Raw genomic sequence first — 27,141 nt, 5'->3', positions numbered from 1 at the left:
TGACCATAAAACCAGCGGACAAGGGTGGTGCAATTGTCCTTTTGGACACCACCACTTATCGCACTGAGTGTCTTCGACAACTTCAGGATAGGAAATCTTACCGTCCACTTACCGAAGACCCCACAGAAAGACTCAGGACTATCATTAGCCATATGGTGGAAGAGGCTGTCTCTGAAGGGTGGATAACAACACAGGAAGCGGGCTTTCTTCATACCACATATCCAAACATGCCATACTTTTTTGTCCTGCCCAAGGTCATAAGAAGCAGAGACCCCCTCCTGGATGCCCCATATTATCAGGGATAGGCTCTATTGTAGAACCTCTGTCTACCTTTTTAGATTTTTTCTTACATCCGATGGTTAAGGAAATGCCTACTTTCCTACAAGATACCAAAGACATTTTGCGTCTATTACCTGACATTGAATTTGACACTGCAACGGATCATCTGGTGTTGTTCGATGTGGAATCGTTATACACCTCGATTCCCCAGGATGAAACCTTAGAGGTGATAGCCACTCTATTGACCGGGAGGAGCCTGGACTCTATCACTCCTGTCCACTTTATCATGGCTTGTGCATGTCTTGCTATGAAAGAGAACTTCTTATGTTTCGAAGATACGATCTATCTGCATATATCAGGTACCAGCATGGGAAGCGTTTTTGCTCTGAGTGTAGCAAACCTCTACGTTCACCACTTCAAACAGGAGCATATTTTGACACCTATCAATCCACATCGAGATTCGATACGCATGTAGAAGCGTTATATTGACGACATTTTCGTAATGTGGCGAGGTAGCATTGAATTTCTCCTCCTGTTTTTACAGTGGTTGAATAATAGGAACAACTTTTTGCGCTTCACAGTAGAGCACCTCAAAAACCAGCTGGCCTTTAAAGTTCTACTTATATTGGCAACATCTATGGGACTTGTGTCCAAACAGTATAAGAAACCATTGGCACGCAATTCATTGCTTCGCTACGACAGCTGTCATCCCAGGGCTCTTAGAAACAACCTTCCATACGCACAATTTTTGCGGATCCAAAGGAACTGTTTAACTAAGGAAGCCTTTTCAGAACATGCTCAAGCCTTGGAAGAACAACTTAAATCAAGAAAGTACCCCAAAAAATTAGTGCGACAATCACTTAACCACTTGGATGCTATGGTCCTTCTGGTGCTTCAATGTAATTTCCATTGAAATCAATGGAAACTCCATGACGAGTTACCCTTGTCATTAGCGGCGAAGAGGTTAAACGCGCTACCAAATCCAATCAGGAAGCACTTCTTGAACCAGCAACACCAAAAGAGAATACCCAAAGACTGACCTTAGTAAACACCTACAGAACAATGTCAAATAAAATATAAAAAATTGTCAGGAAACATTGGTCGATTTTGAATACTGGATCAGAGGTACTGCCACCTCCTCTTTTTGCATTTAAATGTGGCCCTAACCTGAAAGGCAAACTTGTACACACTTGATCTAAAACTGAGATACCACGGGCAGTTGGTACCCTTTAGGATCTATAAATGACAACAATAAGATCTAGTCTGCAAAGGCACCAGAATAGATTTTCTGACTTTTTAAGTGGGGTATGGGAGTATATTTACCCCTCTGCAACAACCAGTTTCTTTTTCAAAAAGTGTTGTCCCGACTCAAAGTGGCCTTAATATTTTATTTAAAAAGAAAGAACCTCTCACAATCAGCAGTCACTGTAGTCAAATGAAGATACCCAGTAATGCACAATTTGTGAAAATGTGAAAAAAATGTGAACAAACGAGGTAGCACCTCATGTGCGCAACACCCAAGGCGCTTGACTGGTTAAAGATCACCAGTTATGCCCACGTTTCTCATCATAGGTTGCTACCCGGTCAAAACAAAAAATATTTGTGCTTAACGTCCCGAAAATTAAATTAAAGGTGAACATCTGTGTCACATTTACACAGTACAACCCAGTGCAGATACAATTTAAATAAGTCCCACTGTCATTACAAATCCAATTTTATTCTAGACCCGTGTGCTTATTCAAATACAAAATATAAATATATACTGCATGTGTTCGAACCACTTAATGGTGGGCCGACATGTTTCATTGCCTGTCAACTTTAGCGGCAATTTCTTCAGGCCTCGAGGACAATGTCCACCTTTTCTGGACTTTTATTTAAGACATACAGTCACTGTAAGAAAGAATGAGGTTCATTAAAAGTACGTCCAGACATCACAGAACCAGCAAATCAACCTATACTTGCCCCCCAGTACGATATTTACCGTGTAGTAGCCCAGGCCCTCGTACCAGCTAGTCACCACGTCACCCTGGGCTTTAAATTTAATAATAACCCTGTTCTTTCTCCAAGACACTTATGTTGTCCTTTTTCTGTAAATATAAACACAATGAATGTCTCTACTATCAAGCAACTGTCCCAATACTTCATAGGAGACAATTTTCATGTCATCACCATAACTTATTCTTAGCAAAGTGTGGGTGTAAAACAAAACCTTATTCGTGTAAATTCATATCTCCACTCGACTCTCTGTTTACTCAAGCACTAGTTTCCTCCAACAGTTTTCTCGCCACTTCAGGGCCATGTACTACTTCTATGTGCAACCATTCTCGTACAGGCCAAGATGGAGAACGACAAATCATATCCCCTACATGTCAAATTAGTCATGTCCGCATTTACTCACAATTTAAACGCTCGGGATCCAATATGCTTATCTTGAGCCTCGGTCCCTTTTCTGCATCCCATTCTCTTACCGTGTTAAGTTGTTGCAGGAGCGTTACATTACCCGTGTGCTCTTCACACGCCGACGGCTCAGTTAAGTATCCGCTCAACAGCACACAAGAGAAATTCTACATCACGTGGTGAAACCCAAGTGATCGGGGCTGAAAACAAGCGCCATCTTTGAATGGTTTTGAGAACACACACGCCAAGAATGTGTGTTTCTTTTAGAAAACAAGACCAAGGAGTGTCTTGGGATCTACCAGCTGTCGAAGGTCACCATCCATGTGGCACACGCGCTGCTTGTCCTCAAACGTGCAGATCAGTAACCATTGACATCGGTACTAGTCGTCCATGGCAGCAAAGAAAATTCACAAATTGTAATAGTGAGAAATTGATTTATATAATCACCTGCCCATGCCAACTCAGGTATATAGGCATGACAACAAGGAATATCAAACTGCGCATTTCAGATCATAAAAGTACTATAGGATGTAGGAAACAAGCCACAAGGCTTATGAGCCATTTTCTGGAAACGAAACATGGTCCCACCGAATTCACGTGGACTGTAGTGGAACAACCGTTCATTCCTGACCATGTAGTACACATTAGTAAATATCTGTTGGCAAAGGAACAGAAATGGGTATATAAGCTTGGCACAGACAAAGAAGGTCTGAATAAGGATATTCCCTGGATGTCACTCTAATCTGACATAGAACATTCCACTTATCCACGTATATACTCCTTTATCTACACAATGGAGACTGCATAAGAAGGTACACATCATTTGCGTTTTCAATTAACGCAGTGCTCTATCTGAAGCATTCGACGAATCAGGGCTCTGACTTATTATTATATCAATAAGGCCTGATCTGCTCAACATGATGAATGGCTTTGCATCAGTGATTTAAAACTAGTACTTACATTAGTCCCTTGTACGATGGTCACATGCACTCGATAAAAGAGGAACAAATGATGTTATGACAAGGATAACTACTTACTTGTCCCGAGTATATGGAAATCTGGTAGGTCGCAATGAATTCTCGGTGCGGAGCGTGATCTGTGTGGCCGACTTTTCGAGATTCGTACTATTGCATATCAAGAAGGTCCTTTAAATATGCCTGCACGTTGCTGTGCAAGACAAAGTAATTCAAGCGGCCACCTCCATGTTGCACCTAATTCCGGACTTCTAAGAACCTATAGGACATTTTTAATATACGTACACACTATTTCGGAGTTCGAGCTACCGAGACCGGGACCGTTGGGCTTCTCCCGCCTGCTTGTATTGCTGTTCATCTATTCATTCAGAGACCGACCTTCCCTTGTTCATATATCATTTCCTCTACTCTGCCCATCGTTCTCTGGTTAGACCCTGCTGAGTCCTTCTTTACTGATATGCTGTAGTAGGATGCTGTTTGCCCAGAAAGTTCTAAAATTGGGATATCTCTATTCACCTGGAAAATTTTGAAGGACCTGGATGGCCGTAATAAATTAAATGACTGGCGCCCTGATGAAGGAGTTCCCCACTGTGGCATTTTCCGAAACACGTACATGGGGCCGTTTGTTAATGTGTGAATGGCACTGATTTGGTAATGATGAGGCTATGTTTGGATGTTACTTTATAATGACACTGACAATGTTTTTTGTTTTTCCTTTCGATGACATTCAATCAACATCATCTCTTATAAGTGATCTACTAACAGGAGGTGAAACCAGAAATACCTAGGAATCGGACAGCTACTGATGGGTATCCTTATTTACTGAGGGGTATCCTTTTTTCAATAACTACACCTTAAATATCCTCACACTGTATTTACTTTGCTGGTTCATGTAATATTTAGGTTTTTCCACTATAGACCCAAGGGCACTTTTTGTCTGTTAGGGATTAACAGGAACTCACATTTCTCTATCGGAGACTTTGCTAAGGCTGGTTACGGTCATTCATAACTATATGAGATTTACGGCCTCGAGATGGGGTGAAAACCATTGACTTTGTTTTAGACACATTAATTTCTAGTCCATGGTCTTTACAAAACTGATCAAAAATTGTTAAGGCACGTTGTAGACCACTCGGGGTCTTGGATAAAATCAGAGTGTCGTCGGCGAACATTAAAATCGGTATCTTGTACCAGCCAGTGACGGGCATCCACATTTTCAGCCAACATGCGGGAAACAACTCCATTAATATACAGTGTGAACAACGTGGGGGCCATTGAGCCTCCTTGGCATACCCCATGCTCCACAGGGAAATCAGGGGTCACCATACCATGCCCTCCCCACTGGATTCGTGCCAAGTTTGTCTCATGGAGCCTCATTAATATTGTTAAAAGTTCTTCTGGAAGGCCCAGGTTCTTCAACACTTGCCACAGTTTAGGCTTTGGGACGAGGTCGAAGGCAGCCCGTAAATCTACAGAAGCTGCATACAGGCTACCCTTCCTCAGTAGCATGGTATTCCATTGTAGAAGGGTAAAGCGGAAAACATGATCCATCGTGCTAATGGATTTTCGGAAACCTGCTTGAAATGGCGACAAGGCATTGTTCTCTTCGGCCCAATCCAAAAGTCTATTAACAACCACCCTGCCTATCACCTTTTGGATGGTGTCAATTAGGCTTATGGGCCTATAATTTCCTGGTTGTGATTTGTCTCCTTTCTTGTAGATAGGAATTATAACTGCACATTGCCATGATGCCGGTATATTAGCGCCCTGGGCTACCGCATTCAGTAGGAGAAGGATGTATTTGCACCAGCGCTCCTTGTCATTGATGAAGAGATCCACCAGCACCCCATCTAGTCCCGGGGCTCTGCCATTAGAAACTGTGCTCAAGGCCATCATAACTTCGCTTTTGCAGAATAAATTGTCTTTATAAAAAGAAGGCCGGTAGTCAGTCATCAGGTTATTGGGCTGAGTATCTGCATACAGAGGCTTGAAATAGTTAATCCAGTCCTCCTGGGATACATTATTGTCTGGAGGCTCTGATGAACCCCCTTGACCATTTGACAATGTTCCAGAATAGCCTAGAGTATTTTTTATCACTGGCCTCCTTTAGCTCTTGCCAATGCAGCTCGTCCCACAATTTCTTCGCATTGGCTATGCTTTTTCTATACGCAGTTCTGGCAAGGCGAATAGACACCATATCCCTCCCCCTGATTGCGACTCCTAAAGCTGCTCTAGTCTGCCTACACTCAGTGTTATACCACTTCGCTGGTTTGTCGTTTCATATGCTACCTTTCTTTGCAGGTTTCTGGAAATAATCCCTAATAGCTATGAAGATGTTCTCATAGATTTTGGTTGCTTTATTGCTGACTAAATCATTTAGGTTTGCTTGTTCAAGAAGTTTTACAGCTTCATCAACCTACGTTTTAATGCTATTTATAGTTTGCTGGTTAGTCTTAACATGTACCCATTTCAGCCTGCGCATGTCGTTGGTTGGGACAGTCAAAGGGGCATTAACTACCTCATGTGTCATACCCATGCTGTTTGGAACCCACCATTTATGTTTGACACATAACGGATTGTGATCGCTTTCTATTCTAGTTTTTACTTCCATATCGATCACTTGTCCCCAGAGCTTTAAACTACATAAAACGTAGTCTATTAGGCTATTGTGTCTCCCGTTATCAAATGTGTTTGCCCCTGCCCTATCACTCAAGGTTCTTCCGTTTAATGCCCTCAGGCTACTTTCGTAGCATATTGCATTTAGGGAGATGATATCCTCAGACCAACGAGTGACAGGTTTCAGATGTAATTTAGGGACACCCCATTGCCTATCCTCCTCATCTCCAGCCCAGTCATCTTGGATAGCCAGGGGTTCAAAAGGTCTATTTAAAGCACCAGCTATCACAATGCTGTTGTCCAGCGAGTGAGTTTCGAGGAGGGAACCCAAAGCCCCACAAACTTCTGACCTTCCTCCCCTGTTACCCCTGGCGTAAACATTATAAATGTCAAGGCAACCCTGGGAACCCAAATCGATTCTAATAAGTTGAATGTCTCTACTTCTAGTGTCAATTACTTTAGTAGTAAGCGCTAGACATTGGCGTACCCAAATAGTAAGGCCACCCATTGGTCGCCCCTTAACACCTTTTATTGCTGGGATGTGATAATTCAGGAAGCCTTCATTAAAACACAGCTCACAGAGCCAAGTCTCCTGGAAAATACATATTCAATTCAATTCAATTAATTTATATAGCGCGCTACATACCCAGAGGGTCTCAAGGCGCTTGGAGAAGGGTGGGGAATTACTTGTCGAATATCCAGGTTGTAAGTTGCTTTCTGAATGCTAGGTGGTTCTGAGTGAGGCGAAGGTGAATGGGAAGTGAGTTCCAGGTTTTAGCCGCCAGGTCGGAGAAGGATCTTCCTCCCATGGTGGTTTTGTTGATGCGAGGTACAGCAGCAAGGGCTTGGTTGGAGGAGCGTAGCTGGCGGGAGGGGGTGTAGAAGGAGAGTCGTGTGTTGAGGCATTCGGGTCCAAGTTCGTAAAGTGCTTTGTGTGCGTGGGTTAGGAGGCGGAATGTTATCCTCTTATTGACGGGGAGCCAGTGGAGGTTTTTCAGGTGACCAGAAATGTGGTCATTACGCGGGATGTCTAGTATGAGTCTGGCTGAAGCGTTCTGGATGCGTTGGAGTTTTTTCTGAAGTTTTGCGGTGGTACCGGCGTATAGGGTGTTTCCGTAGTCCAGTCGGCTTGTAACCAGTGCGTCGGTGACCGTTTTTCTAGTTTCGGTGGGGATCCAGCGAAATGTTTTTTTGAGCATGCGAAGAATGTTGAAGCAAGATGATAAAACGGCGTTGACTTGTCTGGTCATCGAGAGTGAGGAGTCCAGAATGACGCCCAGGTTCCGTGCGTGGTCTGTCGGGATTGGTGCTTTTCCAAGGGACTCTGGCCACCAAGAGTCGTCCCAGGCAGAGGGGGAGGTACCTAAGATAAGGACTTCTGTTTTGTCGGAATTCAGTTTCAGACGGCTGTGCTTCATCCACTCGGCTACTTCTTTCATTCCTTCATGTAGGTTGGTTTTGGCGGTGTTAGGGTCTTTGGTGAGTGAGAGGATAAGTTGAGTGTCATCAGCGTAGGAGATGATGTTGAGGTTGTGTTGGCGTGCGATGGCCGTGAGGGGGCTCATGTATACGTTGAAGAGGGTGGGACTGAGTGAGGATCCTTGTGGCACGCCGCAAATGACTTCAGTGGCCTCTGACTTGAATGGTGGGAGGCGGACTCTCTGGGTTCTTCCGGCAAGGAACGAGGTGATCCATTCCAGTGCTTTTCCTTGGATTCCGATGTTTCTGAGGCGTTGTAACAGGGTGCTATGACAGACTGTGTCAAAGGCTGCGGAGAGGTCGAGGAGGATGAGGGCGACTGTGTCTCCATTGTCCAGTAGAGTTCGAATGTCGTCTGTTGCTGGGATGAGTGCGGTCTCAGTGCTGTGTTTGGCTCGGAAGCCGGACTGTGAGGAGTCGAGGGATTTGTTGGTTTTGAGGAAGGCGGCGAGCTGGTTGTTGACAGCTTTCTCGATGACTTTGGCTGGGAATGGAAGGAGGGAGATGGGGCGGTAGTTTTTGAGTTCGGTGGGGTCCGCTGTGGGTTTTTTCAGAAGGGCGCTGAGTTCGGCGTGTTTCCAGCTTTCTGGGAAGGTGGCAGAGTTGAGGGAGCAGTTGATGATGTCTCGGAGATGTGGTGCTATGATGGAATCTGCTTTGTTGAAGATGTGGTGAGGGCATGGGTTTGTGGGGGATCCTGAGTGGATGGAGTTCATCAGGCGGATGGTGTCCTCAGTGGAGATTGGGTTCCAGTCATTAAGAATGTTCAAGGGGGGTGAGGTACGGCAGAAGGTTGGGTGGGTTGGTCTCCGGGTTGGTTGTCGAAGCTGTTGTGGATGTCTGCGATTTTGTCGTGGAAGACCGAAGCTAGGGAGTCGCAAAGGGCTTGAGAGGGAGTGATGTCGTTGGAGTTGGCAGTGGGGTTGGTAAACTCTTTGACGATGTTGAATAATTCCTTGCTGTTGTGGGCATTGTTGTCTAGTCTGTCTTTGAATGCGGCTTTCTTGGCAGTCCGGATCAGTTGGTGGTGTATGCGGGTGGCGTTTTTGAAGGCGTCCCTGGTGCTGGTGTTTGGGTCTTTTTTCCAGGCCTTCTCAAGGGAGCGACAGAGTTTCTTGGATTTCTTAAGATCATCGTTGAACCAGGGGGCGTTTTTGTTGCCTAGTTTGATTTGACGTTTTTCCAGGGGTGCTAGGTTGTCGGCGCTGTTGGTTAGCCATTGAGTGAGGTTAATGGCTGCCTGGTTGGGGTTCGAAGAGTGGGCAGGGGGGTTTTGAAGAAGCGATGAGGAGATCTGGTCGATGGTGATTTTGTTCCAGTTTCTTCGCAGAGTAGGTTGAGGGTGGTTGTGGGTTGTGGTCTTTTTGTAGATAAAGTGAACGCAGCTGTGGTCCGTCCAATGGAGAGCTGTGGTGTGACTGAAGGAGATATGTTTGCTGGAGGTGAATATAGGGTCGAGTGTGTGACCTGCGTAGTGAGTGGGGGTATTAACAAGTTGTTTGAGTCCGAGGTTGGCGAGATTGTCCAGAAGGGTGTTGCTGTCGTTGCTTTTTTCCAGGTGATAATTGAGGTCTCCCAATAGAATGTAGTCCTCGGAGGGGAGGGCGTGTGGGGTGATAAAGTCAGTGATGTCTTCACAGAATTGTGCACGGGGTCCTGGTGGCCTGTAGAGGAGGGTGCCTCTGAGTGTGATCTTGGGTTCGGTGTGGATCTGGAAGTGAAGGTGTTCGGCGCTAGCGAGGTTGACGTCTGAGCTGGTTGAGATGCGGATGGAATTCTTATGGACGATAGCGATGCCTCCTCCTGTTTGCTTGGTGCGGTCTTTTCGGATGATCTTGTAGCCTTCCGGGATGGCAATGGTGATGTCTGGGGCTGAGGAGGCGTTCATCCATGTTTCTGTTAGGAAGGCGACGTCCGGAGAGATGGTGTCTAGTAGATTCCAGAGGTCGATGGCGTGTCTGTGGACCGAGCGGGTGTTGAGTAGGATGCATTTTAGGTGGTTGGTGTCAGGTCTCTGTTTGGTGTTAGTGGACGAGGAGTTGGTCTTGGTGCCGTCAAACTTGCAGGAGTTGCATGTGAAGGGTCCATGGGTGTGTCCAGGGGCGGCTTGGGCGCAGTTGGGGAGTCGACCGGGGTTAAGGGCTAAGAGGGTGGAGGCGGCGTATGTAATGCGGTGGGGTGGATGGGACGGGGGCCAGGGGGTCTGGCGCTGGGCGCGGGCTTGGCGCGGACGGGCGTAGACGGGCTTACCTTTGGCGCACCTGGGGCACGACCTCTGCGCGTGAACGCTGCGCGAGAATGCATCTGTCATATATGGATGGAGGAGGGGGAGGGGCGAGGGAGGGTCAGCAGGGAGGCGGGGCGGGCTGTGGGGGCCGGGCTCTGAGGCACCAACAACAACAACAGCAAGCGTAAGATGGCGGCAGCGTAAGGAAGAACGCAACTGGAGGTAGGCTGGGGCTCAGGTAACTGACTACGCTTGCAGTTGAATTGCGCTATTTAAATTAGCGTTGAAAGATCAAGCGCCGTGAATACAATGCCCCCAAAGCGTTCCTATGTATACAACTATGAGCGCTGTGTCAGCAGTCCCCCAGAGGCTTTTAAAAATGTCCCAATTAGGTGTAGTACCACTCGCGTTGCAGTGCTATGCAGAGTAGTAGGCAAATCAGACAACAATGCAGCAGAGAAAACAATGCAGCTCAATGAAACGATACCGCACAGGAGCAAGGCAGCAGGGCATAGGGAGCGACCGCTTCTGAACTCTTCAGGACGTTCACAGCGCGAACGGGGTCAGAGCAGGCTATATAGTTCGTGGGAGGGAGGGTCAGCAGGGAGGCGGGGCGGGCTGTGGGGGCCGGGCTCTGAGGCACCAACAACAACAACAGCAAGCGTAAGATGGCGGCAGCGTAAGGAAGAACGCAACTGGAGGTAGGCTGGGGCTCAGGTAACTGACTACGCTTGCAGTTGAATCGCGCTATTTAAATTAGCGTTGAAGGATCAAGCGCCGTGAATACAATGCCCCCAAAGCGTTCCTATGTATACAACTATGAGCGCCGTGTCAGCAGTCCCCCAGAGGCTTTTAAAAATGTCCCAATTAGGTGTAGTACCACTCGCGTTGCAGTGCTATGCAGAGTAGTAGGCAAATCAGACAACAATGCAGCAGAGAAAACAATCCAGCTCAATGAAACGATACCGCACAGGAGCAAGGCAGCAGGGCATAGGGAGCGACCGCTTCTGAACTCTTCAGGACGTTCACAGCGCGAACGGGGTCAGAGCAGGCTATATAGTTCGTGGGAGGGAGGGTCAGCAGGGAGGCGGGGCGGGCTGTGGGGGCCGGGCTCTGAGGCACCAACAACAACAACAACAAGCGTAAGATGGCGGCAGCGTAGGGAAGAACGCAACTGGAGGTAGGCTGGGGCTCAGGTAACTGACTAAGCTTGCAGTTGAATCGCACTATTTAAATTAGCGTTGAAAGATCAAGCGCCGTGAATACAATGCCCCCAAAGCGTTCCTATGTATACAACTATGAGCGCCGTGTCAGCAGTCCCCCAGAAGCTTTTAAAAATGTCCCAATTAGGTGTAGTAGCACTCGCGTTGCAGTGCTATGCAGAGTAGTAGGCAAATCAGACAACAATGCAGCTGAGAAAACAATGCAGCTCAATGAAACGATACTGCACAGGAGCAAGGCAGCAGGGCATAGGGAGCGACCGCTTCTGAACTCGTCAGGATGTGTTTACGAAACTCCTCCATTCCTGAGAATCACACTTGGAGCCTAACCCCGCTATATTCCAGGAAACTAGCGTGCCATTTTCTCCCCCTAAGTCTTCAGATATTCCATGAAGACAAGGTACAGCCGGGGTAGCAGGCAAACCCAGCTCTCTTACATCAACAGATCTTCCCTTTGGGCCAGTCGCAAGAATATCCCCACAACTTACACCTGGCTCTAGGTTAAGTTTCGGTGGATAATCAACACTCAGGTCTGTGGTATCCCCCGTTTCAGGGGTCCCTGTTTTTTCTATATCATTCGCGATCTCCACAATGACCCCAATCCCTTCAGTTGGGTGTGTTTGATGTCAATCATTGCTATCCAGACCTGAACAGTTTCTCTCGTAAACTCCACCCATAACTTGAGGAAACTGCTCTTGGAGCTGGGGGGAAGGTTTTCGTAGCTGGATATTAGATTGTGCAGGGGCACCAGTCCTGAATTCTAGGGCAAAAAGGTTTTCAGCAAGGGAAGCATGCTTCATTGTGAGCTCCATGGAGTCATATTTATGATTTGGGGCGCTAATCCATTTTGCCTGCAAAATATCTTCCCTTATCACTGACCGACAGCCTCTCACATGACGCAACCAATCAATGGCTTTGTGTATGAGGGAATCAGGGAACTCCATATTCCCTTTAGTCAGTTTGGGGACACTGGTCATATAAATTTTATTAGGTGAGTGGCCTTTGTTAGCATCGCCAATCCCTCTTTTCCCCTGGGTACTAGCAGCTGTTATTTTATACTTTTCGCAGACTCCAGACATTATGGTTGGTCCTTCTTTCGTGTTTCTCAACTTTTTGAGGGTATTTTGGACATTCACTTTGGCTCTAGGAGCGTTAGATGTAAGTACTTCTTGTGGTATTGTCTGTATAGTAGGTCTAGTCTTACTAGCGTCGGTGGGGTGCGATACAATTGAGTCACTACCATTGTCCTTAACTATGGCTTGATGGATTTTACGTTTGAGGGGGATGGAATCTTGCAAACTTATTATTGAGTTGGCTTGAGTTTTTCTTCCTCCCTCACCCTCGCCCCTAACTGATATGCTTAGGTTCTTTACTAGGGATTTTAGTGACTCTATTTCATCTCGAAGAAGAATTACAAGATTTGTTAAATTGGATACTTCTTCACTCACTGCTACTCCCTTTCTGCTGCTGGGGTTAAAGGCAGAATCCAAAATGGCTAACTGTCCTTCAGCTGAGGTAGTAACTGTTTCTAACGACAATAGTTGATGGACAGGGGGCTCATTATGAATATCAGCCAGAACTGTAAACCTATTATGACAGGGTATCAATGGAACAGCAGCCGATGGTAAAATGTCACTAGTCGTGTGTTTCAGTTTATCCTCGGCTGCATGGTCCTGGTCGTTGTTTTGTATAATCAAACAGTCCCTATTTTCTATATCATTATCGGCCATTGTTTTAGTTTTCCTTTTGGCCCGGAACATTGCTGGTATTATGGGTAAAGTGTTGGTGACTTCTTGTAACTTCCCCCTTCTCACTTGTGACCTCCCCGCTACACTGGCCCTGATCAGAATCGAGGATCTCCCTACACTCGTCGACAAGAACATTAATTTGCTCCATGACATCTTCGGATGCATGACTGACCGCTTTTCTAGATTTCTTTCCCTTCCTTTTTTTGGGGGGTTTACCATCCCCTCCCCCGGCCTCCATTGATTTTCGTTTCCCCATGGCGCAGGTTTATATACTGGTACACCTGTAGTCAGTAATCTTTTGTTGGCAGTGGGCACATTTTTATCCACTAGCGCCCTGGTAAACTATTTAAGCATAGTCCGCACTCAATCCTTAAATGTAGAACTGTCCTACCGTAGGTGTAGAATTGTCAATGTTAGGGATATGGCCCTGCCCTGCCTTGATCTGCCCCGGACGGCCACAGACGGCCCGCCCTTTGCCCGGGCTTCACCCAGCGTCCCGCGTAGCGGAGTCACTGTGCTCTTTTGAGCGCCTCCAGGCGCCGGAAATAGGTTGGCGTCCTCCGCTTCGCCGCTAGGGATTGTGGGGGATGTAGTCCTCGGTGGCCGTGAGTGGTCTGCGGCAAGTTGTCTGCTCTTTCACCGGCATGCAGCGTATTCCGCCTGAGTGTTACCCCTGATAGCGCCCCCGCTATGCCAAGGCTCTGTGCTATTTTGAGTACCTCCAGGCGCCGGAAACGTGTTGGCGGCCTCCGCTTCGCCACTAGGGATTGTGGGGGATGTAGTCCTCGGTGGCTGCGGCAAGTTGTCTGCTCCTTCACTGGCATGCAGCGTATTCTGCCTGAGTGTTACCCCTGATAGCGCCCGCTACACCGAGGCTCTGTGCTCTTTTGAGCAGCTCCAGGCGCCAGAAATGCGTTGGCGGCCTCCGCTTCGCCGCTAGGGACTGTGGGGGATGTAGTCCTCGGTGGCTGCGAGTGGTCTGCGGCAAGTTGTCTGCTCCTTCACCGGCATGCAGCGTATTCTGCCTGAGTGTTACCCCTGATAGCGCCCGCTACGCCGAGGCTCTGTGCTTTTTTGAGCACCTCCAGGCGCCAGAAATGTGTTGGCGGCCTCCGCTTCGCTGCTAGGGATTGTGGGGGATGTAGCCCTCGGTGGCCCGAGTGGTCTGCGGCAAGTTGTCTGCTCCTTCACCAGCATGCAGCGTATTCCGCCTGAGTGTTACCCTTGATAGCGCCCCCGCCACGCCGAGGCTCTGTGCACTTTTGAGCCCCTCCAGGCGCCGGAAACGCGTTGGCGGCCTCCGCTTTGCTGCTAGGGATTGTGGGGGATGTAGTCCTGAGTGGCCGCGAGTGGTCTGCGGCAAGTTGTCTGCTCCTTCTCCGGCATACAGAGTATTCCGCCTGAGTGTTACCCCTGATAGCTTTTTTCAGTCTCTATGGCTCTGTAACTCTATATCCTTGTTGACTTTATTGCCTCCTTTATCTCCTTTATGCCAGCTTTAGGCTTTCTATATTATTATATACTTTCTTTTTTTCTCTTCTTTTGAGCCCCCTTGTGTGACTGGTATCTGTTAATCTGCACCTTCCTGTGCCTTTCTTTATTCTTTCTTTTTTTCCCCTATAGAGATTTCGCCTTCAGGAAGTATCCCCTCTGCTTTACTATATGTTGCCTCTTTTCCACCTCTTTTCCACCTCTATACACACATCCGTGGGACTGCAGGAAAATCAGCCCGGATCAGCCTCATCTGACGCGGGACAGAGCACGGGACAAACCGCGTCGCTCCGCTCTCACCGAGGCCGCCTCAGTCGCTCGTAACCTTGCTAAGCGTGCTGAAGCGCTGGAGCCTATCAGCCACCTCGCACACATGGCGGATGCCTCGGGCTCACCTCCAATGTTCGTCGAGCTTGTCAGCCGCCTCGCGCACCAGGCGCATGCCTTTAGCTCAGCTCCCGCGTTGGCTGACCCACAAACAAAGCCAGGGAAGCCCTTGTGCACCACAGGCCCCCGCCTCTTGCAGTTCGCAGACAGATCTTTCCTTTCCTTTCCGAAAGAGGGTAGCCTTCCAACGCTTTCCAGCTGCTGCATCAGAAGCCGAACCAGGTACTTTCTGCCATTACTCAGGAAGGGAGGGGCTGTGGGTCTGCGGGTCACCTGTGGCTACCTTCCTTCCACACTTTCCCAACTACTAGCTAGTCCCAGTTATAAATATGAAACCTCCAGGTACCTACTACAGCACTCTTACAGGCCTGCAGAGGAACACAAGAGGATTGGCCCTGCTGTCCATGACGCAAGAGGAGCCACAGAGGCCTGCACCATCCAAAACCAAAAGTGAAATAGTAGACTGCAAATTTCAGTTGTCTGACCTATGGTGTGGCTACAAGGAGACAACAAGCTGAAAAAGCTCTTTTCTTGGAAGTGCCTAATTGTACAGTGGCAATCAGACGTAAATTGTACCCTTCTGGTAAAATGCAGTTTTTTCACCTTACGTTTTTGGGATCATGGAGGTGGATGTAGGTAATGTGGGAAGCCTTTGTATGGCAGAGCTCAGTAGCGTATGCAAGCAGCTGGGGCCAAAGTTCACCAGGGCGTTACTACTTTGCCCTCAGGGCCTGGGTACATGTCCATCGCTAGATTCCACCTCAAAAGCAGATGACGATGAAGAGGAGAAGGAGAATAAGGAAGGCAGTGAGAAAACCCCAATGCCAGAATACCATTCTCCCAAAAAACAGTATCGGAAGAACAAAAATAAGAATATGGACCAGAGCATCATCACATGCATTGTTCCATCTTGGTCATACAGGAGAGAAAGAATAATCTGAGAAAGAGCCAACTTGGCCAATCACAATCCAATTCTTTATTCTTTAAATTCTCTTGGGACTTTTGAAGGACCAGCTGTCCAGATATCTCAATATTGTAACCTTATTTTTTTTGTTAAACGCTGAACAGATTTACACAAAATCACAAAAAGCACCCTTTCTGAGTAAATATCTACCTTTCTGCCAAATGTGGTGCAATTCCATTCAGCTGTTTTGGCTGAAATGCTGCCTAAAATTCCCTTTGGATATTACATTGGGAAATAGCACTTTGAGACCCTTCTGCTTCAGAGATCGCCGCATGGCTATTCAGGAAAGAGATGAAGTAGATGACTTTTTTCCAAACATGCTGTGAAGAATCATCAATCTGCACCAAAGTTATTAGCAAAAAAAATATTCTCCTTCTATTTAATTTAATTGTTTGTTAAGTGACGTTGTTATCTCTGTGGAGTGGCTATGTGGGAGCAAGTATGTATTGCATGTACCAATTTATGAGGAACTTATTGCAGTTACTTTCTTGCAATAGATCTTAACCTGCCATTTGTTAACTGAGAGGTGAAATGTTTGAAAGCAAACCAGATGCAATTGATCCAGCGCTCCTACTATAATTCTGCATAAATGATGTCACTATCTACCACCAAACTTACCAATCAATAGCAGGCCCATAAGAATAACAGAGCAGCTGAATCATGAGGCGAATGGATCTGATATGTTGTTTAAACTATCTACAATAAACAAGACCAGCTTGTCATTTTAAAAGTTTATTCAACCATATTCAGGAAAACTTAGGTTTGGAACTTTATTAAGCAAGCATTTTAAAAAAGTCATAAGAAAGTTTTATTCAGCATTTATAAAGAGAGCTTTATTCAAGAAAATATTATTCATTAGCAGAAATAAGTGAAAAAGAGCATTTCCAAATCCTAACTAACTCTCTGTCTCTACCCTCATCGCCTGAAAACAAAGTCTTTTAAAGTCAGCTTTCTTACGTGTATTCATCGAACAGCAGAACACGTCCCTCTGGAATCAAGAAGCGTAAGCCAAAAATCTGCTCCTAGAGCCTATTCTTATACCCTAAAACTATGGCTAAACTAACTAATTTCACATACCATCAGCTGAATTCTGGCTCCCCATTGGCTCAACCACCTCACGCCACAGTAAATTGTGACATCTTCCACCTCAAGTCCAGGCTTTTACACAAAGCCATTGTTCATGCACAGAGTCCTGGCAGCACTTCCTTAGGCTGCTACATTTTGTAGCAAAGATTGTTCATGTAGTGCACAAAAATGCCGTGACTCACATTCCTGGCCTTGAGCCTGTCCGTTCTGAGCTTCTCGTGGCACATTAGCAAACCTCTCCACAGAGTGCCTTTTGCAGTTCTTTTCAAAAACTTTTCACAATAAAAGTTCATAGGCTTCTCATCCTTTTCAAAATAAGTTTTTCTCATGTGGCTTTTCATCAGTAGGCCTCTTTTCAGAAAGCGTCAATTTTCTGCGCCACTTTTGCATGCGTCACTGCGCCACTTTTAGCTCGCGTCACTTTTTCAGAAAACTATTATTTAAACAAACATAAAACAATAATTAATTCAGGTAATGAAAGTCATTCTGTTTCCAACATACATGGCTAATGTTAACCCATTAGTATAAGTCACCTAGCAGAAGCACACAGAAAAACAGCACATTTTAAAATCTACCATTCTTCATAATGTCCAGCAGGATTCTTCATATATCTGAAAGAGTAAAAAGATAGACAAACAAAACATGGATCAACAGACACAACATAGACAAACACATAAGCACACATAATAAAAGCACATGCCATTAATTAATCAGCCGCATTAATATTGACAAAGACAATAGGACAGACAAAACAACATTAGTTATGAATTATTAAACACACTTGCAAATGCAACATAAAGCACATTAGTCCCATGTAATGATGAGGAATTTTACTCTAAATTGGTTTAATACAACAAACCATGCAATAACTCATTAATATGTTAATTCAAGTTATGAGAGTTTTATATCACGAGCCAGAATAAAATCATTTCTGAAGCTCGCTCCATCAACATGGAAGCTATCTCAACCATGTCTAGCAAAACAAAAGGTATTTCTTCGTTCATTCCCTTTCCCTTTGCACTATCACCATACGATGAGCCCGCCGCTCCTCTGACTGGCACAAAACCCTCCAATGAAAGGATGTGCCTTGAGAGAGGAGCTGACAAGAGGCAGCAAACGGGGCTCCAGGGGCGGCTCTAGGCTCATGGTGGCCCTGGGCAGGGAGCGTAGGTAGGGGGCCCCGGAAGAGGGGGTGCGGGCGGGCGGAGCCCCCCGGATCTCAGGAAGGTGTTTTAATGGGGGCGTGGCGGCCCCTGAGGTTTGGCGGCCGGGTGCAGGTTCACCGCTTGCACATGCATAAGGCCGCCCCTGGGGGGTCAACCTCTCGCCTCTCATAAAGTACCAAGTTTTGTTTATAGCCTCTGGGCCGCAGCATGTTACCTTCGCGGGTTATGTCACTGCACCGAGGGTCTAGTGACTGCATGCTTGCTGCTGTATAGATACAATGATATGGGGACCATTGCGTGATCAGAGTACATGGCTCGTGTCAGGGAGCTATAAAATGGTTGAAACTTGAATTAATGTAGTCTATTTGAACCACAGCAAAGGGACCACATTAATTTAAACTGCTGTAACAATTATGGCCTCCAACGGCATTCAAGGCCAGAGAGCAAACAGCTCCACCGCACACAATGTAGACATAATTTCTATTTCCCGAACGTTTGCTGCATCTGTTGCATTATTACGATATTTCTGTTCATATGAACCAAGATTTTAGGGGTTATTTCAAACAAAATGCACTCTCAGAAAATATTTAAGGAAACACCAATTGAAATTGGAGTACACTATTTGAATTATTCCTATTAGATCAAAAGGTACAAACAAGGGGGTTATGCTGGTTAGAAATATTCCAATACAACGAAATGCGATAGACATAGTAACCATTGCCAGAGATAACCAGGAACCATTTCGAATTTCTCCATGTTTTCTTTCATAATTCCACAGACGCAGGTGACTACCCACTGTCAGTTGGAATTTCCCCCAGGGTATAATCTAACCTTTAGACGTGACACGTCTTTCTTTTCTGATGTGTTCTTTGGTTCAATTTCTATTGACATTACTATTATTGTTATTTTCCTTATGTTATGCTTTGAGGTTATGCTGTCAGGTCATCATGTTATGATTCACCGCCCAATGGACAGCCCACCAGGCGAAGGCATTAGGTTTTTGCATATAAATACTGTCCACTTCTGAACTGCTTGATGCTTGGAAAGCGTTTTTGTATTTGAGATCATTAAGTCGCATAAACAATATACAGTTATGCACAGTATTAATTCTACCTTATTATTCATTTTTGCCTTTTTGGATTGTTGTATCCAACGGTGCAGTTGGGTGAGATTTCGGCACATTTTTTAAAAGTGTGCCCCCTTACTACCCGAATAACATATCTCATTTGCATAAAACATGGGCTCACACTACTTTCCGGAAGTGTGTACTCGCCATGCATGAAGCTTCTTCACCTCTTATGGCAGGCACCTTGAGGTGCCTACCATGAAGTGCAGGGATGAACTGCACCTCCCTTTTCTCAATGTGAGCTTGTGTTACTGCCGAACAGTGTTCTGTCGAATTATAACGAGCCGTGCTGCAGCTTGTTGATGATACTACAAAATTGCAGGTCTTTATTGGATGTCAAGTTTGACTTTTGCTCGTATTCCATGAATGCAATTCCCAAATGCCAATATAAATATGTGGAAGATGGTTGGGGTTTGTAATTGCTCATAAATTGGTAACATGTATTGATCCAGAGACTGCATTACTTAAATGTTGGGTTGCCGCCAGGCTCTGTTTGTAATATCCAATTCTTCCAACCTCTTATGCCTTCCAGGTCTACAACCAGTCTTCATGGGGGCTCAGATTATAATTCTCTTTCTGGTTCCACAGGACCACAGACAATTCAGGAGTCAACCACTATGACAGGTAGGTCTCCTTTACGATGATTGCACTGCAGTCCATTGTGGGTCTGGTGTCTCCAGTGGATTACTAAAAGATGCCACATTCACATCCCACTCCACCACAAAGGAGGGTCATTCCAATTCCAAATATTGGTGCTGTTGTTCGTCCTTATAGCAACCCCAAGAGTCTTTACCAATGCATTGGTCTGGGAAGATTTCTCACATCAGCATGACAGATTTCTGGATGGCTGGACAATTTTGTCTCCTTTAAATTCTAAGACACTTACTGTGTCATTCTTCTTGGTGGTGCAATCTTTATTTCCTTTTACCCAAACAGGGTGGTACTTTCCGTTAGTCCTGTGACCTGTGTAATTGCCTTCTTGCTTCTTTCCCCATCTCATGCCTGTCTGAATAGTGTCCTTGCTGTGGTATGCCATGTTCCTGCTTCAGATGAGGATCAGTGTCTTCTCTTTGTGGGCACATGCATGGCCCTTCTCATTTATTCCGATAGGCCTTTAACTGGGCTAGGGGTTTGCCAGTCTGCAATCTTCTTTACTGCCCGACCCTCTTTCCTGGTTTGTTGTGAATTCTGGAATTGTTTCTTGTTTGCGTTTGATAGGTTGAGGCTTCCAGTCAGTGGGTTGATACTGGTAAGGAGCATGTTGACATCTATAGCAAGGGAAGAAAGACTATGTCTACTAGGTGTAAAAAAGAAAACAGGTCTTCCAACCCATTTTTGAATTAAAGTGTTATCTGTCTCTGGGTGGGGGTCTGCATCTATAAGGACCATGATAAGCAAGACTAAACCCTGTAGTAATGAAGATTCATAGAAAGCAGTAAGAACATTAGGGACATCATCACAGTGCTGATACCACAAAAAGTGCACATTTAAAAAAAGTTTTTTAATAGTTTATATCGGCTGATTTCTTATACATCTCTATGTTAAGGTTACCAGATGTCTCCAAATCACCAAAATGAGGTGGTTCAGTCTGTGTTTTGTCATTTAATAACTAAATACATTCTGGTATTTGTAGTTTTGGTTGTCTTTAGTTAATGTAATAAAACTCTCACACTCCAGAACAATTATGTGCGAAAGAAAGACCCAGGAGTAGATATTTCCAAATTCTTGGGAAGGTAAGACCAGGGCTGCTTTGTGTGGTTGCTGCACAGTGGGAGGAGCAGGGAAGAGGTGTAAGACAGGTGAAGATGTTTATGATGAGGATTCCATTGATTCCTCACTCCTCTTCCTCTAATATTGTTTAATCTCACTCCTAATTATGTTTGTTTCCACAGATGGTTTGAACGGAGGAAAAGTTGAACTGAGGATAATCCTCATCGGCAGCGCCGGGGCCGGGAAGAGTGCCACCGGAAACAGCATCCTGAGGAACAAAGTGTTTGAGTCCAGAGGCTCAGCAGTGCCCCTGACCAGACAGTGCCAGAGTCGGGAGGGTGAGTGGGCGGGCAGACGTCTGCTGGTGGTGGACACTCCGGGCATTCTTCCCTCCTCAGCCCCCACAGAGCAGCTCTCCGCAGAGATGGAGTGGTGCACACAGCTCTCCACCCCAGCCCCACATGCCATCCTGCTTGTGCTCCAGGCCGGACGGTTCACCTTGGAGGAGCGGGAGTCCGTGCAAAGGATCCAGTTCCTCTTTGGAAAGGAGGCGCTAAAGTTCACGATGATCGTGTTCACACGGAAAGAGGACCTGGAAAGTAAAACGTTAGAATCCTTTGTCCATGAATCTGAGAAGAAGCTTAAAGAGCTGATCAAGAGCTGTGGTGGGAGGGTCTGTGCCTTCAACAACCGAGCGACAGGAGCAGAGAGGGAGCAGCAGGTGGGGGTGCTCATTCAGATGATAGACAACATGGTGAAAGGTAATGGAAATAGATATTACAGGCTGGATCAGTCAGGCACCACTCCAAAGCCTCCTATGAAGTGTGTCCTTTCCTGAACATTTTCTGAGACACAAGTGTAGTTAATTTTATCAGCTACCAGGTTGACTAAAGAAGTACAGCCAGAACTCCCAATATAACTGCACCTGTTGTGAGGACCCCTTGGACCGAGTTGATTCCCCTGTTTTATTAGCTTAATCTCGTATTTTATATTGTATACATTTTCAGTCAGACAGTCAATAACTTTATTGCGGCCACTAGGACCATAAAAGTACATCATTACAAAAACACAGTAGACATTAAATGTGTGCACACTCGCAATCCTATATTTACAGTCACGACAATTATAAAAATGCATCCTCTGCTTCTCTTAAAATCCATTAAAAAGCTACCATTGGGTTAATGACAGACTAAAATATTCGCAATTAAAAACAGTTTCATTACGTAAAACATCCCAGAATGTTAATTTGGGAAGCCCCGCCGCATGGACCACATAGAGATTAAAAAGTAATGATCCAGCGAATACGATTGGAGGGTGGGCATCGTATTTCAAGACTCTGTAGGCCTCTAAGCAACGCCCAAATCCTAGATGTCTACATATTCGAATTAACCAGCGTTTGCGAGGCAGGTGGTATGCAAGGCAGAAAAACAATGAATGGATTTCTGACTTTACCCTGTAATTGCACGCTGGACAATCTTCCCTGCTCTCTGTGGACCATTTGCTAGTGTGGTTCATTAGTGTAAGGTTTGCATATCTAACTTGTATATACAATTTCCTGGCCAGTGGGGGATAGATCACATCCAGGAATTGTTCTTTACTGTATACTTCCTTTACATGTAGGAACTCTACTGTCATTCGATCGACAGTGGTGCTTTCCTTCAGGGACATTAAGTTGGATTGCCTATAGTGTTGCACTAGATCCAGCCTGGAAATCGATGGGTATGATATCTCAGGCGTTTTCCAAAGGGTCCTTCCTGCCTAGCCTAGCAAAGAGATCCCTTATGTGGCAAAGTCACTGTATTTTCTTAGTAGTTGGAATAGACAGGATCTCCTTGAGCTCGGCTTTGTAGAAGGACAACTGTGGAGTCACCCACACCCCGTGCCAGAATCTAATAGGCCTAAGGGCAATATCTTTGTCAATCGGACTCATGCCCAAATCCATACGGAGAGTAACTAGGGGGTGCTACAAGGAAGGCCCAGTAACTGCCTCAGGAAGTTGTTCTCCACTTTCATAAGGTTAGAGGAAGAGCAATGCCCCCACAGTTCCTCCCCATATAGAGAGGCACACCTTGCTTGGACTTTATATACTTCCACAATAGAGTCAGCTGGCTTGACTGTAGAAGTTCTGTGCAATTTCACAATCCCACCCACATTCTGAGTAAACCTAAGTCTTGCCTTGGCCATCCGGGACCCCCACTCATATTACTACTGATAGAATAATAAGCAGGTACTCGAATATCCTCACCCTTTCCAGGAGTGTACCATTTAGGTAAGGATTTGGACGGTTGGTTTTGAGGGGATTGAAGACCATATATTTGGTCTTAGTTAGGTTGATCTCCAAGCCCCTAATGTTACAGAATTCTGCAAAGCCATAAAAAGTGTGTTGTATACCCGTTGGCGATTTGGAAAGTAGCAAAGTATCATCCGCAAACATCAACGTGGGAACCTTCCCCGAAACTACCTGAGGGGCGTCATTATCCTTGATGTTACTTAGGTGGTCTATGAGCCCGTTGAAATAAAGACAAAACAGAGTGGGGGTGACAACAAATCCGTAGCATGCCCCCTTTTTGACAGGGAAACGTGCAGAAAGTTATCCGTGTTTTCCACATCTTTCTTGGGCATAGTTCCCTAAATGAAGCCTCACTAGCACATTGAGGAGATACTGTGGAATCCTAAGGTCACTTAGTACTGTCCAGAGTTTCTTCCTGGATACAAGGTCAAAGGCCAACTTCAGATCGACAAATATAAGCTAGAGGGTGCCACCCTCTATGGTCACCGTTTTCCAGAACAGTAGTTGTAGGATCTCCTCAATCCAACCCTGTACACGGTCCAAAAGGACCGTCCCATCAGTTTATGGGTGATGTCAATTATACTGATGGCTCTATAATTTGAGGGTAGAAAAGGACAGCCTTTTTTAAATATGGGCACTATCTCTGCTCCGCACCAGGTGTCGGGGGAATCAATGCCCTTTATGATAAGATTAAATGGGGCACACAGATAGGGGACCGAAATTTTGTGTTCATTCCGGAAGAGGTCCCTTGAAAGTTTATCTAGACCTGGCACTTTGTTACAATGTAGAATGTATGGTACTTTCCACTTCAGTCATGGTGATCTCCCACATCCCTTCCTGTTGGAACTCCACGGGTAAGCTCTGGAAGCCAGTGATAACACCTACACTATCTTCCCCATTATACAGTGATCCAAACTGCGTCTCCCAGACTTCGGGCGCAATGTTAGGCTCTATGGCAGGTGGTCCTTACCTGTCCCTAAACTTACTATTGTCCAGAACGATTTCAAATCTTTGTCGTTCAGGGCTGACCTAAGGGTTTCCCACCTCTCTAGTTCCCAGTTTTTCCTTTCTTGCTGGAGGGTCCCTTTATAACTTGCCCTGGCAAGTTTAACTTGTGGTCTAACCTTCGCCTTCACCGCATCTAGTTGATCCTGTTTGACTTTACGTCAATTGACATTAAACCAGAAGCATTTGGGACGTTTGTTTTCCCTCTGTTGCGACACCGTGTAGAATATGTCAGTCAATGTTGCAGTTAACTCCTCGTGTACTTTGCGTGCCTTATCTTGACCCGATATATGAGCCTCAATCTGTCCTACCTCCCACATTTCAGTTAACATAGGTAATGCTAGCAGGTAAATTTTAGCCAGTTTTGGGACAGAATGCTGGATATGATTCCATCTAACTCTCCTTCTATTATTAGATAGTATTAATGCATTGGTCTCAGTTGTAGTAAGGGGTGCCTGGTTGGACCTACCCAAATTCCCTATTTTCATGATCACTATTAGGGCATTGTGGTCACTCTCCTGTCTGTGCTGGACATAGAAGTCGGAGACCTTTTCACAGGATCTGATTTCCACCAGGATATAGTCAAGCAAAGAGGCTTGCCCTTCTCTGTTAAATGTAAACTGGCCCAGCTGGTCGGATTTAGTCCTCACTTAAGTAAGTGAGTGGAGTTGCAGTGCATGTGGTGACCATACTTTGATCGAAGTAATCTGCGGGTCAGGTATTGACCAATGCAGATCTTCTTCTGTAGGCGCGGAAAGATTATGTTCAGTAAGTGGCTCAAATTGACAATTGAAGTCACCTTCTATGATTAACAAGAACACTGGATCCAAGGTTAATATGAAACGCCCGAAGTGGTCTATGATGACAGATTCCTGTCTGTTGTTCGCGGGTCTGGAATACACATTAATTAAGGCTATTTTTGTCTTCGTGGGAAATATCAGCAAGACCCATTGAATGTCGTTAGTGGGAGGTGTCATCTGCTCAGCTCTACACCCAAGGTGTGTGCCTACCCAGATAGTCAATCCACCCGAGGGTCTCCCCCTCCCTCTCATAGTAGCCATGATGTTAAAAGATGCAAAAACCACTATCTGGATTTCATCCCTCGCCCAGGTCTCTTGAATTATACAAATATCCTGATTATCCACAAAACACCCCATTTCTGGGCAGGGAAGTTTGTTTTTGAGTCCTGCCAAGTTCCAGGATAAGATCCCCAGGCCATCACCCTGTGCTCTTAACACACTCGATACCTCAGAGGCAGTGGCACAGGGGGGCGGAAGATCACCTGGTTTGGCCCCGAGATAACTGTCGGGTATTCCGCCAGGTTCACCTTCTCTATTTATTCCCATCAGAGGAAGTGTGGAAGAGGCATCAGAGACCCGACACAGTTGTGTCCTGACTCTTATCGAGCTGAACGGCTAAGCATTGTCCGAGCTACTGCCCCCGACTGATTGGCTCCCACTGTGCTCTGCTTTTACCCTTTGGACCTGCTCCAATATTTTAGGATTATCCCCATCCGGGGGCCCCTCCCCAGTCAGTCTACCTCCTCCAGACTTTCAAATCTATTATTCACCGGGATATTGAATGATGGGCGCCTGTTGTATGTGTCCCAGCTTCCCTCTGTTAGATACCCTGGCACCATCATTTGGATTGCAGGTATTACATGATCTCTTATGATTAGTTGCTGTTGAGGATAAAAAAAGTCTAAGGGACGGAGTCTAATTCCTGTTGGGACATTGTGACAATTAGCGGTAGTGTTCAGTAGGTTTAAAATGAATAACAACACACTCCCCTGTATCTGTTTTCCGGCAATTTCCCAACCACGCTACCCTTTGGACCATTTTGTTCTTCCCTGCTCTAGCATGCTCAAAATGTTTATATCTTACAAGCCAAAACCGGCATTTGTTTCTGAGTTCACGTTGGGTTTCCATTGCGTTGGGTGCGATTGGCGGGCTCCTGTCAATATAACTTTATATGGGGCAGGGGGGGAGATTTATGTTGGGCAAGTGGGTATCAACAATCATACTCCTCTCTACATTATGGCCTTGCACTGGTTGCCTGCTCTTTTTTTGTAGTAGCATCCAGGACTGGGGGGTGAAGTTTATCACTACTTCGGTAAGCAGGGGCATGCAAGGGCATGCAACTAAATTCATTTTATTTATTTATATGTTTACTTACCTGTTAAGCTCCGTAATCCATACATAACTACCCCCCACCCTACCCCTCCCCTCCCACGTCATCGCCCAGCAGTTACTTCCAGTAACGGATGCAGCTGCTCAAATGTGGACCTGGGAAATGTGAGAGCTCTGCACTAGCAATGGTGTATGCAAGGCACAAGTCCTATAAAAGATGTGGGGGACTGATCAACTTAGGCAGTATGCAAGTGACATCATGACGCGTGCCTTTGCAGCACATGACGTCATGACGCGTGACATTCCACCTGGCATCACAGTAAGTAACCTCACTGGAAGTGACATCACAAGAAGTGACATCAGATTCTAAGATTTCACACATATGTTTATCAGGTGTATCATGAGTACATTTAAGTGCATTATCATATTTAACAAATCAGATTTGGAGTCGGGGTTGTGCCAAAAAAGTGTCGAAATCCTGACGCAAAATCTGGGTTTCAACTAATACATTTTTTTTTTAACTCGCCCACTGTTCTTGAGCAGGAGGGATTTTTGAACCTATATTTTGTTGCTACCTTCTTCACGTTTGTTATTCATGATGTCGCAACACAGATGGTTTGCATTTTATACAGTGTTGTGAGTAAATGTATCACTTAATTATGCAATAGTGTTTTGATATGTATATTAGATTGATTTGCACACTAACATGATTTCTTTTGAATGGATAATATGTATGTTATGTTAAGCATTCTAACACTCTGCATTAGGATGAGTACTGCTATAAAATAAATAAAATACTGCTATTTAAATTGTTATTTGTGTAATTACTGGGACAGACTAACCCATC

General features: G+C 45.6%; 1 protein-coding gene across 1 annotated transcript in view; it reads left to right on the top strand.

The window, feature by feature from the left end:
• The window catches only part of LOC147725107 (uncharacterized), a 352,179-nt gene that overhangs the window by 217,794 nt on the left and 107,244 nt on the right, over positions 1 to 27,141 (top strand). The window contains exons 9-10 of the mRNA XM_086918171.1: positions 19,693 to 19,784; positions 21,053 to 21,702. Of these exons, the coding sequence (XP_086774297.1) occupies positions 19,693 to 19,784; positions 21,053 to 21,702 (742 nt within the window). The remainder of the gene's footprint in view (positions 1 to 19,692; positions 19,785 to 21,052; positions 21,703 to 27,141) is intronic.

The sequence above is a fragment of the Lissotriton vulgaris genome, chromosome 4_1, assembly GCF_964263255.1.
Source record: "Lissotriton vulgaris chromosome 4_1, aLisVul1.2, whole genome shotgun sequence".
In the NCBI taxonomy this organism is placed as follows: Eukaryota; Metazoa; Chordata; class Amphibia; order Caudata; family Salamandridae; genus Lissotriton; species Lissotriton vulgaris.
This window is presented reverse-complemented; position numbering and strand designations above follow the sequence as displayed.